Source organism: Peromyscus eremicus, chromosome 15, assembly GCF_949786415.1.
Source record: "Peromyscus eremicus chromosome 15, PerEre_H2_v1, whole genome shotgun sequence".
Taxonomy (NCBI): Eukaryota; Metazoa; Chordata; class Mammalia; order Rodentia; family Cricetidae; genus Peromyscus; species Peromyscus eremicus.
The window spans coordinates 31,768,081-31,781,788 of record NC_081431.1 but is presented as its reverse complement, the minus strand read 5'-3'; the positions used below and the strand labels follow the sequence as shown (position 1 = coordinate 31,781,788).

At 43.8% G+C, this 13,708-nt stretch overlaps 1 protein-coding gene across 2 annotated transcripts in view; it reads right to left on the bottom strand.

Moving 5' to 3' along the window:
- The window catches only part of Fmo1 (flavin containing dimethylaniline monoxygenase 1), a 31,752-nt gene extending 21,157 nt beyond the window's left edge, over window positions 1–10,595 (bottom strand). Inside the window, exons 1-2 of one of the 2 annotated variants that reach the window (XM_059280829.1) lie at window positions 10,340–10,595; window positions 3,097–3,232 (exon numbers count right to left, since the gene is read on the bottom strand). In XM_059280829.1, coding sequence (XP_059136812.1) covers window positions 3,097–3,228 — 132 coding nt within the window. In that variant the 5' untranslated portion in view covers window positions 3,229–3,232; window positions 10,340–10,595. Of the gene's footprint in view, window positions 1–3,096; window positions 3,497–10,339 lie in introns of those variants that run through there. The other variant, XM_059280828.1, reaches the window with a different exon arrangement.
- Window positions 10,596–13,708: the final 3,113 nt, after the last annotated feature.

Genomic DNA, 13,708 nt, shown 5'->3' with positions numbered 1-13,708 from the left:
TGGGGAAAGAGGGGGACTGAATATCTCAGGGGACTCATAGCGTATTGGAGCTGGAAGACAACTTCAAGGTTGCCTAGTGCAGGGACTTTCAAGGTATCGTAGCGGTGCCTCCAGGCTGCTGTATATACAGAGAGATGCTAAATGATGATGGGGAAGATTTCCCTAATTCTAACCCTTGGAAATCCATTTAGCATTAATCCGTTTGTCGAACTTGGTTTCATTTTATAAATGAAGTCATAGAGATGAAATGTCTTGGTGTCTGGGTGCCATTTTAACTTGGCAGCTGCTAGATAATCCTGTTAGTCTTTTTGTTTTTCTTGCGGTTTGTCACATTTCCTGTGTGTGTGTGTGTGTGTGTGTGTGTGTGTGTGTGTGTGTGTGTGTTACACGTGTAGAGGACATAGCTGGATGTTCGGTATCTTCCTCTATCTTTTTTTTTGAGACAGGGCTGCTCACTGAACATAGAGCTCACTGATTGGCCAGGCTGGCTGACCAGCAAGCCACCAAGACCCTCCTGTCTCTGTCTCCGCACCCTAGGATTGCAGGCTTGAGCCACCACACCCAGCTTTTGCCATGGGTGCTGGAAATCTAAACCCAGGTTTTCATGGTTGTGCAGCAAGCACTTTACCCTCTGAGCTCGCCCCCAGCCCTCTCCCACATAATTCTTTTTTTAAAAATGACTGTCTTCGTTTTCTAATTAGTTCCCTTTCCCACCCCTACACCCTCTTCACCCCACACAACTGCTGTATTTTCGAGTAAGAACCAAGGCCTCTGATACTAGTGCACCTTCATCTTCTCACCTCTCTGCTTCAGCGTGGCTGACTGTGCTCTCTCTTCTGTACTTCCTCCCTTGTGCTCCCTCCCTCCCCCGTGTTCCCTCTCTCTTCCTCCAGTCTGTGGGGAAGAGTACACCTTACCTCTTTGTCTTTCCTGGACTAATCCCCTTTCTTGTGCCTACAATCCCACTCCCTTCTTTTTCTGTCAGGATGGTGTCTCAGTTTGGACTGGCATATTCAATCACGTCCTGTCATCTAGGGACTTCCAGTCTTCAGCTACCGTCATCTTTGAGCCTTTTTGTCATGCATATATTCAAATATAACAATAACAGCAGCAGCAGCAAAGAATTTCCTGTATTTTGCTCTCCTGCATTGCTATGGGAGTTGCCCAGACATTCATCCACTCATTTCCCTTCTATTACTCCTCTTATGTGTACTGCACGCACCAACAAGTAACCTATTATTTTCTGAGCATGCTCTCTTCTGTTTACTGGACTCCTCCGACGCCCGCCACGGGATGTCCGTTCTCTGTAACTTTTCTGGTTTCCCAGCAGTGGCTGTGACCGAGCCCTCATTTCAGCACCTACAGCATGGTTTGTGACTTCCAAGAGTATTCGCCTTCTGTCTTCTGCTAGAGGCTCTCCAGAGCAGGGGGAATCCTTCTCCTTTTTGCATCCCCACACTGGGCTCTCTGAGCAGATGTTTGATCTGCTCACATCGGTTGGGCACAGCCAGATTGAGACTAATATCTCCTGATTCTCAGGTAAATGAATTTTAGGGCTAATAGTTACATGACCTCCCTGAGCATTTTTGTCTAGTGTCTCAAGGGCTAAGATCAACAGCTTTTGATCTTTGGACTTGCTTTTTGTTTTGACTGAAATTTACCTTAGCCAAATAACTCTGAATTTAATGGAACAGTTTTTTTTTTTTGTTTTTTTGGTTTTTTTTTGGTTTTTCGAGACAGGGTTTCTCTGTGTAGCTTTGTGCCTTTCCTGGAACTCACTTGGTAGCCCAGGCTGGCCTCGAACTCACAGAGATCCGCCTGGCTCTGCCTCCCGAGTGCTGGGATTAAAGGCGTGCGCCACCACCGCCCGGCCTTCATTTTTTTTTTCAAGTCAGTTCTCAACATTTACTGATCAAGAGATACTCATCTGGCATACTGATAGTCATCATGGAAATGTCAACTGTTTAATCAGTAATGCCTACAATGAATTGGAAGAGGAGTTTTAGCACGTGAGGGTTTGTTATCCTGTCAGAACATATAGTTTAAATCATGGGGTTGGGAGAGCTCCTTTGTCTGACCCCTTCGGAAAATTTCTATACATCAAAGATCATGTCTGGTAGCCAGGCATATCTTAAGACAGATGTGTTTTTATGTGAGCCATGCCTGCCCACTATGCGTAAATAGGCAACATTGGCTTCTCTGGAGTTTTGCTCTCTGACTTAGAAAAGAATTACTTTATTTCAGTTCCAAGTTCCTGGCTTCTATAATGGGGAATGTTTCTCAGGGGATCCCGGGCCAGGCTGTCTGACACTCACTCCTTTCCCCAGCTCTTGACAGCTTGCCTAAATTTCGTGGGAAATGTTTTCGCCTTGAAGCTGCAGAGAGTTTTAAAAAAAACAAACTGCTTCCCTGGCTGAATGCTGGAGCCCAAAGGACACTTTCTCTTTTGGCTTTGGGGTTTCATTGGCCCAAAGCAGGGCTGTTGTGAACCCCGCTAGGGCTCCAGGCCAGCCAAGGGTGGGCTTTCCAGACCATTGACCCATTCACACTAGCACCCCACTGAGAGTCCAGAAGCGAACATCTCTTTTGCCCAGACTCACATTCTCTACTGCTTGTTCATGGTGTGGACGACCTTTGTCCAGGCAGCGGGATCTCGGTTATGGAACTCCTGCTTCACTGAACCTGTGTCACTGTGTCACAGCTGAAGCGGAACCCAGAAACCATGTGACTAGAGGCAGCTCAGTTTCTCTGCAGACTCTGTTCTGTGCAGACCCCCCACCCCAACCTCCCCCAACTCACCCCTCCCCCATCCTGGTCCCCCACTCCTGCCTTATGCTTTCCTGGTCAGACTCAGGCATTACTTTTTCCTCTCCACTTTGTGGGCTTCTCTGGAGGCATTTCGTCCTCTTCACCCTAGACAGTTATAAGGTGGCTGGCACCTCCCTCTAGACTCTAGAGTGTAGGCTCTGCCCGTATCTCTTTTTACCATTCACAATTTCAGGGTTCCTCCTGAATGGTCTCTACTCGGCAGACATTTCCAGTCTTTTCAAGCCACTCTCCAATAGGCAGATAAAAGCACGTGAATCCCCTACTTACGGTGAATCTCCAAAGTCCTCCCAGGTCATCGCTCCTCTCGAAGCAGGTGGGCTCCAGCCCCTCCTCCAGGCAGCACTTGATGGAGGCCAGGCCACTGACCCCAGCTCCCACAATTGCGACTCGCTTCCCCATGTTCCTTGTTTGGAGGGAAAACGAAGGAGAGCGTTTTATTCACGAAAGCCCCACCCAAACCTTGGCTACTCAACAAACCAGGAAAAGAATTTGGAAGATTAAGAGATTTTCTCAGTTTGAGTCCTCTGTAGGCTATCTGTGGTGTGTGAATGTGAGAAAGAAAATGTACAGGTCATTGGGTTAACCCCTGCGCTGGATTATGTCCCCACCCCTTGGCCAGAGCTGGCGCCCAGTTTACTCGCTCATGGTCTTTAAAGCAATTGCAGCTTCTGGCGGAGTGGCTGAAACCAGACCCTTTTGGTGGGCAGAGTCTTGCATTCTGAACTGGCTTGCCTCCATCCACCCGGCTCCAACCTCAGAGCAGGCTGGAGCAGCAGACTGAACAGGGTGGCTTTGTAAAACCCACTCTTTTTTTTTTTTTTAAATCACATTAACGTTGACACTCCGTTTGGTTTGGGGACACCACGGAAAACTGCGCAGCAGCTGGTAGGGTGGGGTTGGGACTAGGATCCAAGACACTTGTGGCCATCACAGGTGCCACAGCACGGCCCCGCTTGGCTCTCTCCTGGCATTCTGCCAAGGCCACAACAGTGCTGTTGGAGTATAGTTCATCACTAGTCACCAATGGAAGAGAGGAGGTGGCTGCAGGGAGGAGCTGGAGTGGAAGGGCAGGATAGGATTCACCTTTGTGGAGCCCACGGCACAGTCAGCCTTGGTGCAGGTTTGAGAATTTTCTGGCCATGTGTTAACAGCATGAACTTGTAAGAACACTGTGAGGGCAGCTCTAGAGAGGCTAGCTAACAAGGAGAACCCCAAGAGGGACGCATGGATCACCCTGGGAAGGGGAAATGGATGAGATCTCCATGGGTAGATTGGGCAGAACGGGGACAATGGAAGGTGAAGGATGGGGGATGAGAACATAAGGGAACAGGATGGTCGAGTTGGAGCAGGGACAGAGTGCAAGAGATACATACCATTATAGAGGGAGACATCATGGGGATAGGGAGAAACCAGGTGCTAGGGGAGTTCCCAGGAATCCACAAGGATGACCCCACCTCAGACTGCTAGCGGAGAGGGTGCCTGAACTGGCCTACTCTGGTAATCAGATCAGTGAATACCCTGTCATCATAGAGCCTTCATCTAGTAACTGATGGAAGCAGATGCAGAGATCCATGGCTGGGCTCCAGGCCGAGCTCCAGGAGGCCAGTTGAAGAGAGAGAAGAGGGATTCTATGAGCAAGGGGCATCAAGATCATGATGGGGAAACCTACAGAGACAACCAAACCAAACTAGTGGGAACTCATGAACTGTGGACCAATAGCTGTGGAGCCTCCATGGGACTAGACTAGGCCCTCTGCATAGGTGGGACAGTTACGTAGCTTGATTTGCTTAAGGAGCCCCCTGGCAGTGGGTTCAGGACCTATCCCTAGGGCATGAACGGGCTTTTTGGAGCCCACTGCCTATGGTGGGACACCTTACACAGCCTTAGTGCAGGGGGAGGGGCTTGGACCTGCTTCAACTTAGTGTATCAGGCTCTGCTGACTCCCCATGGGAGGCCTTGCCTTGGAGGAGGTGGGAATTGGGGGGAAGGGTGGGGGTGGGAGAAGGGAGGAGAGGGGATCTGTGGTTGGTATATAAAATGAATAAAAAATTTCTTAATAATAATAATAATAATAAAAAGAACACTGGCAATATAGCACGTTGGGTAAGCAATAAGCTCTGTCAGTTAAAATTGTGTGATCTGAATCATTTAGTTTCTCTGGGCATTGTGTAAACAGAGAAAATCTTGTAGCTTCTTTGCAGTGTTTTCTGAGGATTAAACGACTTAACAAGTGTCTGGAATAGGTCCTGGCACATAGTAAATGCTCAATAATGTAACCTATTTCCAAAGTTGGCTTCTTCTTTTCTGTAATCTCTCTGAATTTCTGATCAAGAGCATATACACTCAGCATACACTAAATCAAATATTATGTATCATTTCTTAATATGTTTCTGAGGTAATTTTATCTTAAATATATATATATATATATGTATTTTTTTTGAGACAGGGTCTCACAAAGCGAGGTTTGCCTCAAATTTATATGTAGCCAAGGGTGACTTTGAACACCTCATTTTCCTGCCTTCACCTCCTCTCCCTCTCTCCTGGGCACTGGGAGCATGCCACCATACCCTGTTTTTGTGGTCCTTGGCTTCATGCATACTAGAAATTCATTCTATCATATGAGCTGGAACCCTACTCCTCAAGCTCAAAGAAATCCTCAGTGATGAAGTTTTCCTATACATTTTCTATTTTTTTGTTTTCTATGTGAACTGTCCACAGAATTGGGTATGCATCATTTGTGTTTTTAGGACTGGAAACCCAAGAGAAGCAGTTCAGCCCCCTAGGCTGAGGCAGTTTCGTTTTCTGCTGTGTGCTCTTTCCAGGGAAGTACCGAGGATACAGTGTAATTGATGCAGAATTGTCTCTTGAATCAAAAGGCCCCCCTTTCATATGTCTGTAAAGATGTTATGTAGGACTGGTTACTTTCTCTAGCAAGTGCTAGAAGAATCCTCTCAGAAGAGGCAAGCTTTAGACCACAATAGATACTGCAGAGTGGCGATTTTATCTTTTCCATCTTCCTGGATGCCAGAGGGGTGCTGTGACCCTGCAGTTAGAGAGGGAGATGGAGCTTAGGGGCCATGTTAAGGTGTGTCCGTTTTGGGTCCCTGTTCTATTAGGAACCAGGTTGGTGACACGGAAAAACTGCTACCTCTGGCTTCCAGTTTCTTCATTGTGACACATGGTATAATGGTTTTTGGTTTTTTTTGTTGGGATTTAATAGTCATCCAGTGAAAAGTAACTACTTTTATAAAAAAATGACTCTGGGGGAAAAGAAGAGGGAGTTGCATACAAACGTTGACGTTGAAAGCCGTGTGCAGAAGTATGCTGGCTCTAGGAGGAGTGTGAGCAGGGTGGCTGGAAGCAACGCTGGCCATGTTTTACGCTCTGGGAAGGCGAGGGGTCCTTTATAAGAGCTGGGTTAAGAAAGAGGGGAGGTAATTTCCCTATGGCTTCACTGAAACTAGAGAGGAGTTCAGCAAGGGGAGTGTGGCTGCCTCAGAGAAAGAAGAAAGGCTAGTTAGTAGGGCTCTCCCGTCCTCAGTGCCCAGAATGTGCACTCAGACGCAGAGACCAGCTGATCTGTTTCCTTGCCCAGTGTATTGTTGTTTTAGTTATAGCCTTGCTGGTGGAAGGAAGTAGGAACACATCTGTTCTATTGTTAATAGAGCTAGAGGGAAGAAGCCAAGGACCGACTATGCTGTGAGCTAATGCAGTCTTCAGACAAGGAATTGAACTATCCCAGCTTCACTTTGCCAAAGAGCACATGCATAGTGACTCTTGTTTCTTTGTTTTTGTTTTTCTAGACAGGGTTTCTTTGTGTAGCCCTGGCTGTCCTGGAACTCTCTCTGTGGACCAGGCTGTCCTTGAACTCAACAAAGATCTGCCTGCCTCTGCCTCTTGAGTGCTGGGATTAAAACGGTGTGCACCGCCGCCGCCGCCGCCACCACCACCACCTGGCATATAGTGACTATTAACAACTATTGACACAACAACGTAAACATTTGCTCTTACCTCACAGAGAAAAGGATTAGAATCATGACTAGGGATGCAACAGAAAAGGTAACTAGTTCAATATAAACACTTACCAATATTTCAAGCTCTGAGATTGGCTTTACCAAAGTGAAGTCTAGATGACAAAGGTTTGGAGACAGTCTAAGCAGGAGATGTAGAGGATGGAACCAGATGCCCTCAGGGATCCTAGACTAGATTCTGCAGTTCATTCTTTGACTAACTCAGGCATCAACCACCCACTGAGTGGCTTCTTCATTGGTAACACTGGTATTTTAGGTTTTCATTGAAGCTTTGTCTAGAGTAGTGATTGGTTTAGTGGGAAAGTCAAAGTTGAAAAGCAAGAATTTCAATGTTTTGTAAAGCACCAAGATGTTTTATCTTTAAATTGTAGTGAGAGCAGGAGAGAGGAGATGTTCTGCTGACCTTGGAGTGGCAGGAATGTGACAGAGGGCAATGGTAGTTGCTTAGGTTTGGAGGGATGACTAGGAAGGACTTTAGCAGTCAGAGGAGTTGAGGCAGTGGGATCCAGAGTCAGGGAGCAGCTCAGGGATAGCAATAGTCCCATGAGGCATGTGTGGCTTTCCCGACTACATAGTGAGCTCAACTCTTTCTTTATTCCTAGGGAAACTACAGCATGCACCCACAAGTGCATACTACATGCTATTATTGATTGGTTGATCACATCTGTGGGTCTTCTTTCTGCACAAGGCTATGCTTCCCCAAAGTAGGGTATTTTCTTTGATGTATGTGTCTCAGTTCCCAGAATAATGCTTGCACTATAATAGTTGTTGAATAAGTATTTGGCAATGGCTTGATTTCTTATTGGGTAGAATGAATGAATTCATTATTTTGCATGCTCTTTGATTAAAAAAAACAGAGCAAATATTTATTGGAAGTTAATATCCTGAGTCAGAGATTGATGGCTTATAAAACCACCCCCCCCTTTTTTTTATCAATCATGCAATCTGTGGAACCCCTCCCTCCACCAGTCTGCCACTGTAACCCAGCATGAGGCAGACTTACTCAGCCACCTCTGAGCAGCACACTTTCTGGGTGACTTTGTTTAGGGGAGCTTACAAATTGGAGACCTGGGTTTGAATTTCAGTGCTGGATAGTTATCAGTAGAGGTAGATAATTTAATGTTTCCGTGTTTCCATTTCCTCATCTCTAATCTGAAGCTAGAGATATACCTGGCCTCAGGTACTGTACGAATCACTTGGTCAATGTACAAGCAGCACTTAGAGTAGCTCTTGGGGTATATCAGGCCCTGAGGGAAAGTGACTGGTGTCAAATATGTATGTTGCCACATGCCTGTAATTCCATCACTGGTGGGGTGACTAGGAACACAGTAAGACATTTTATCAATGGAAATTGCACACTAATGTTGCTGATTATTGAGTGCTATTTTACATTTTGATGCAAAAATAGCATTTAAAGTATTATTACTCTTTAGAATATTCAGTAAACTGTCTAATTATTAGTTGCAAGTTTTAAAAGAAATATTATCACGAAGAAAGCATTGTCAGGGTTAACTGACTATGGAAGAAATAAGTCACATAAATTAGAGGTTTGTAACTTGCTAAGCTGGTGTTACTGAGGGAAGAGGAATTTAACAAAAATAACAAAACAAGCCTCATCAGATTTCTAAGTGAGTTGGGAAATCACTGTTGGTTGCACAAAAGTCGCTAATGTTTAACAGCAAGGTCAGAAGCTACTGCGTTTTCCTATGGATTTTGTACTATGTCCTCTACATCACGGAAGGAAAACACAAATAATTAATTAAATGAGGACAGACTGAGTGTGTACCTCCATTATTGAGATAACATTCGGGTGTGGGGGTCTCATTCCAAAACACAGATGGGCCTTGAGTTTTTAAGAATGTCACAGAGAGCACAGTAATACTCAGTGTTTGAATCTTCTTTAAGTTGTCTCAGGTGTGGGTAGATTTTCTTTTCTTTTTCTCTGAGACAGGTTTCATAAGTATAGCTTTGACTGGCAAGGACTCACAGTGCAACCCAAGGTGGCCTTGAGCTTCTGGCAGTCTCCCAGAGTCTGGGGCATGTCACACAGTTTTAACATGAGACAGGGCTGTGATCCATTCAATAATACCTCATGCAGTTTTGCAAAACAGGTATTCAGTAGCTTCTATGATAAAAGACGGCAACATTGAGGTGGAACAACACATGAGGAGGTAATGTCTTAGTTGATTCTAAGCTTCGAGAATTTATACAGTGTTCAGCAGCCCCATAAATCTGTTACTGAGTGTGATTAAGAGTGCCCCTTTCTGAATAGAAACAGAAAAGTGGATTTGGGGGCATGTAGGGGGAGAGAATGAGAGGAGAGGAGGGGGGAACTGTGGTCGGGATGTAAAATAAATGAATTTAATTAATAAAAAAGTGAAATAAAAATGCCATTTTCTTTTAATTTCTTTATTATTTATACAACCAACTTCAGTGGTTAGAACGTAAGTACTGAGTCGTTTGGGCTTGATAAAAGGGACTTAATAAGAGGGACTTTGGCCTGGGGCTGCTGTGAAGAAATTGCTGCTGCAGGAATCATACCTCCAACTAGGAAGTCTGGGAACCTCCAGGCAAAGTCTTACCTTTTGAGTATGTTTCAGATTGACTTGGAGGCCTTATCGATTGTTTCAGGAAATTTTCCCTTAACTGATCTCAGCATTGGATCAGCTAACCAGTATGACTCACTTATGCGTTTACTCGGCAGTTGTTATCTTTATCCGCGCAGGCAGATACCCACACATTCCTCTTTAATGTGTGCAAGTTTCTCAGAATACTGACAGGCACAGGCTTTCCAATAAGAGCATATCCCTAAATAGGTTGTGTCATTTCAAGTGTTATCAGTTGTAGTAGATTCCGATGGATGATTAGGAGTGGGTCAAGGCACCCATAGCCTAACCTAGAGCAGACATAGTCCCCATAGCCTAGCAGAGAGCATGACCCAGAGCAGAAGCTGCTGAGACCTGGGTTGGAACAAGAGTTACATTTTGGAATTTGTATCCTCTTAACAGTAGCCACTCACTTCCTCATGCCTAATCCTGACCCAACTACCGCACAATGCAAATTCTGCCTCTTACAAGTTCTATCCATTTCCCTAAGAGAGCAGACACTAAGAAAAAAAAAATCAGACACCGAGACTCAGTTTTTCTAACTGTAAACTATATGGAATTCAACTGCATAGAAGTGACTCTCAAACCCTTGATATTAATACTTGCGGATTTAGGATTAGCAGAAAAGATCTAGAAATAATATAAAAATCAAGAAATTTTAATCCCATGCACAGAATAAAGCCGCAAACACAGTAACAGATGATTGATGACATGTAAACCCTAAGTTAGTCCAATTTCCAGACTGGCTTGCTGCTTCTTTCCATTTGCACAAAATACCAACACTTGGTACACAAAGCTTCTGAGCCACTAACTCACGATATGCTCGAGGCTGCTGAGGGAAGGACTCCATAATTTATTCTGCAGAGAACTTACCAGTGAACACAGAAGCTTAGCGATCTGACTTTATGCTCCGGGACAAGGACTCAAGCTCTGTTCCTTACTGTGGAGCCAGGGATGGCAGCACAGTTCCTCGGGGTCACTGGCCGGGGGAGCTGTGTTCTGCTGAGACGGTTCTTCTCTGATGTGCAATAACAAAACAGGAAGACCCCGGCTCCACCTACTGCATCCAGAGGAGGAATCAGAGATTTTTATCAGGTTTCTTTAAGTAGCTGTAGCTGCTCATTCCAATGGCACCAGCACAATTAGGATCCCAGAGCCGGCAAAAATCAAAATGGTCTATGTGAGCCAGTGTTTGGAAGTTCCTAGCACACAGGATGAGCCTGGTCTAAGAGATAAAGAGTGTTACGAAAAAAAAAAAAAAAATGGAGCCCAAGGTTAGTTGTTGTTTGTATTTTAAATTGATTAATTGCAACAGTGGTATGCCTGGTGATATGTACTTAAAACTCATCCAGGGCCAGGGAGTGGTGGCACATGCCTTTAATCCCAGCACTCGGGAGGCAGAGGTAGGCGGATCTCTGTGAGTTCAAGGCCAGCCTGGGCTACAGAGTGAGTTCCAGGAAAGGCTCCAAAGCTACACAGAGAAACCCTGTCTCAAAAAACCAAACCAAACCAAACCAAAACAAACCCCAAAGCAAACAAACAAACAAAATACCACCTCATCCTTCTGTTTGCAAACTATAAATTAAATGGGGTACTTACAATGACATCCTTCATTTCACTCTTCAAGGGGCTAAGGATAAAATTAAGAGCTGCTGCATCAAATCACAATCATTAATAGCTGCTACATCAAACAGCATTTCTAAGACTTTTGGTACATTTCTCATTTAGAGAAAATTATTATTTCTAAAAGCATATATCACTCACCTTATTAAATACAATATTTAAAGTTCTTTTAAGTGTTGATGATTGCCCAGGTACTTGCGAAACACGTGACAGATATATAAAAAGAACACAGCCTTTGAAGTCTTATGTCCTGGGTTCAAATGTCTTCACCAGCTCTATTATCAAAATAATCTTTGAAAAAATTGTATGGTTTTCCTCAGCTCCAGCTTCATCAATTTAAAATAAGCACTACAATGCCTACTTCAAATAGTTATCGTGGAATTTGGATGCAGTAATCTATGTGAAAGGGACATGTGCATAGAAAACTCCTGTGTATGGTGGCATTGGTAGTGTTATACATTGCCCGATAATAATTGCTGATTGATTCCCAGTATTGAAGTGAATCCTACAGGCACTGAGAGAAAATTCCAAGAGATACTGATAGTCCGAGGCAGTGAAAGGCTCTTGGCAGGCTGAATCTTTTCTTTCGGTTTTAATACTATTCCAGCACACCCTCTAACCTCCCTTCTGGAGGACCTTATACAGTACCGAATAGTCTGCTCATTTATGGGGCTCAGCTCTGACCTTCATGGTGGGTGCATTAAATGCTTGGCAAGGAGCCAGCATTGCTAGCTGTTAGTTGTTAGTTCATCTACCCTCCTGCAGCTCTGAAGATGATAGTACTTGAATGATTTAAGACTGAATTTTTACCATAAAGTAAACCTTTAAGACTACTGTTAGATCAAATGTAACTTTGAATATCTAAAAACATGTGGCCTTAACTCAGAAGCATCTTGAGAGTTAGGATTATGTTATTGTCCAAAAGTTATGTACTCAAGCAAACTAAATTAATTAATGTGTACGTGGAGAGCACTAAAGGAGCCCCTAGGCCCTGGTGAGGACACATTATACATAATGGACATTGGACTGCTGGCTGAGCATAAACATGATCATTTTATTATACTGTTTCATTTCAGTAATTGGCCAGAGACTTGTACTAATTATGAATGAATGAGGCCTTTGGTCTTCATTGATAGTTTACATTTTGGCTGCTTTTAGGGCTTGATGTTAATTCGCCATAGTTAAGGATAGGGGATGGAAGAAAGCTCTCTAGCCTGTTATTCAAGAGGGTCTAGACCCTTAGAAGCCAGATTGGTAGCCAATAATGCTCTTCAGGAAGTAGTATGGACTTGCACTGCATGGCCCCCCAGTAGCTGGTTGGAAACATGGTTGGTCTGCTCAAATAACTATAAACCAAAGTTAACATATGTCCTTCTGGGACAGAGCACTAAAGTGACAGGACAAACTCTCATATGACTTCCTTTGTTTTCAGCATGGTAATCATCAGCTTTCAAGACCCCCAATGTCTAAGAAAAATTCTGTTTTGTTTCTAAGTACGGAGATTTGGTGATTATGGTTAAGGAATTGTGCTCAGCCACCACTAACCAAAGCCCTAAAAAGTTGTTTACTGGATCATTATTATATCTCAAAACCATCTTCATTTAAAAAATTATTTTTATTTTTAATTATGTACGTGGATATGTGCACATGTGAATGCAGAGGCCTGCAGTGTCTAGAAGAAGGCACTCTATCTCCTGGAGCTGGAGTTACAAGAGGTTGTGAGTTAGCCTATGTGGGTGTTAGGAACTTGAGTCAGGTCCTCTGCAAGATCAGTACTTGCTTTTAACTGCTGAGCCATTTCTCCAGCCCCATTGTCTTAAATATCTGCTTTCTTTCTCCCACTTTGATTCATTCTTAGGGCCACAGAATTTTAGGGCTGCAAAGCTGCACAGGGCTAGTTTTAGCCCGAGTTATAAAGTAGACCTACCCAGTATACATACCCCTTATACCTCTTTGAGCCATGCAAAAAGCAGTGTTCAAATCTATGCATCTCTCTATTCTTCAACCCCTTCACACAATGTACTTATAACAATGCAGTTCCCATTCTGATTTAGATACTGTAGTAGTTAAATTAATTTAATATTTATTGCTATGTACATCAGTACAATTTTATTCTATGATATCAGACATATTAAAGCCATTTAAAAATTTTCCTTGACAACCAGCATTTCATTTCCATCTTTGATGCACAGAGATGGGATATGCTGATCAACATGATATGTTATTTTTGGATTTTAGGCAGTTATTGGAAAATACCAAGATACAATGGCTATGTTATTCTGTGTACCTTCACACAGAAAAGGCTTGAGAGTGAGTATTCTTGCCTGTGGAAGCCAAAGAGCCCATATAGGTCACATGACTTGGGTGAAGGGATTTACTTTGATGGCAGTCTTAAGGCAGACTGCTCCAACCAAATATAATTAAGTAAAATTGAAGCGTTTCTGACATACAATGGCTCTGAGTATTTTACCCAGGTCACGAAAGGTTGATGAACCTTGAAATAGCTCAACACCAAGAGAAACTGATGCCTTTATACAACCATCCACCTTCTACATGTAAATGGTTCCAACTACAGAGCTATTTAGCAATCAAACTCCTCATTGATTGTAGATAGAATCC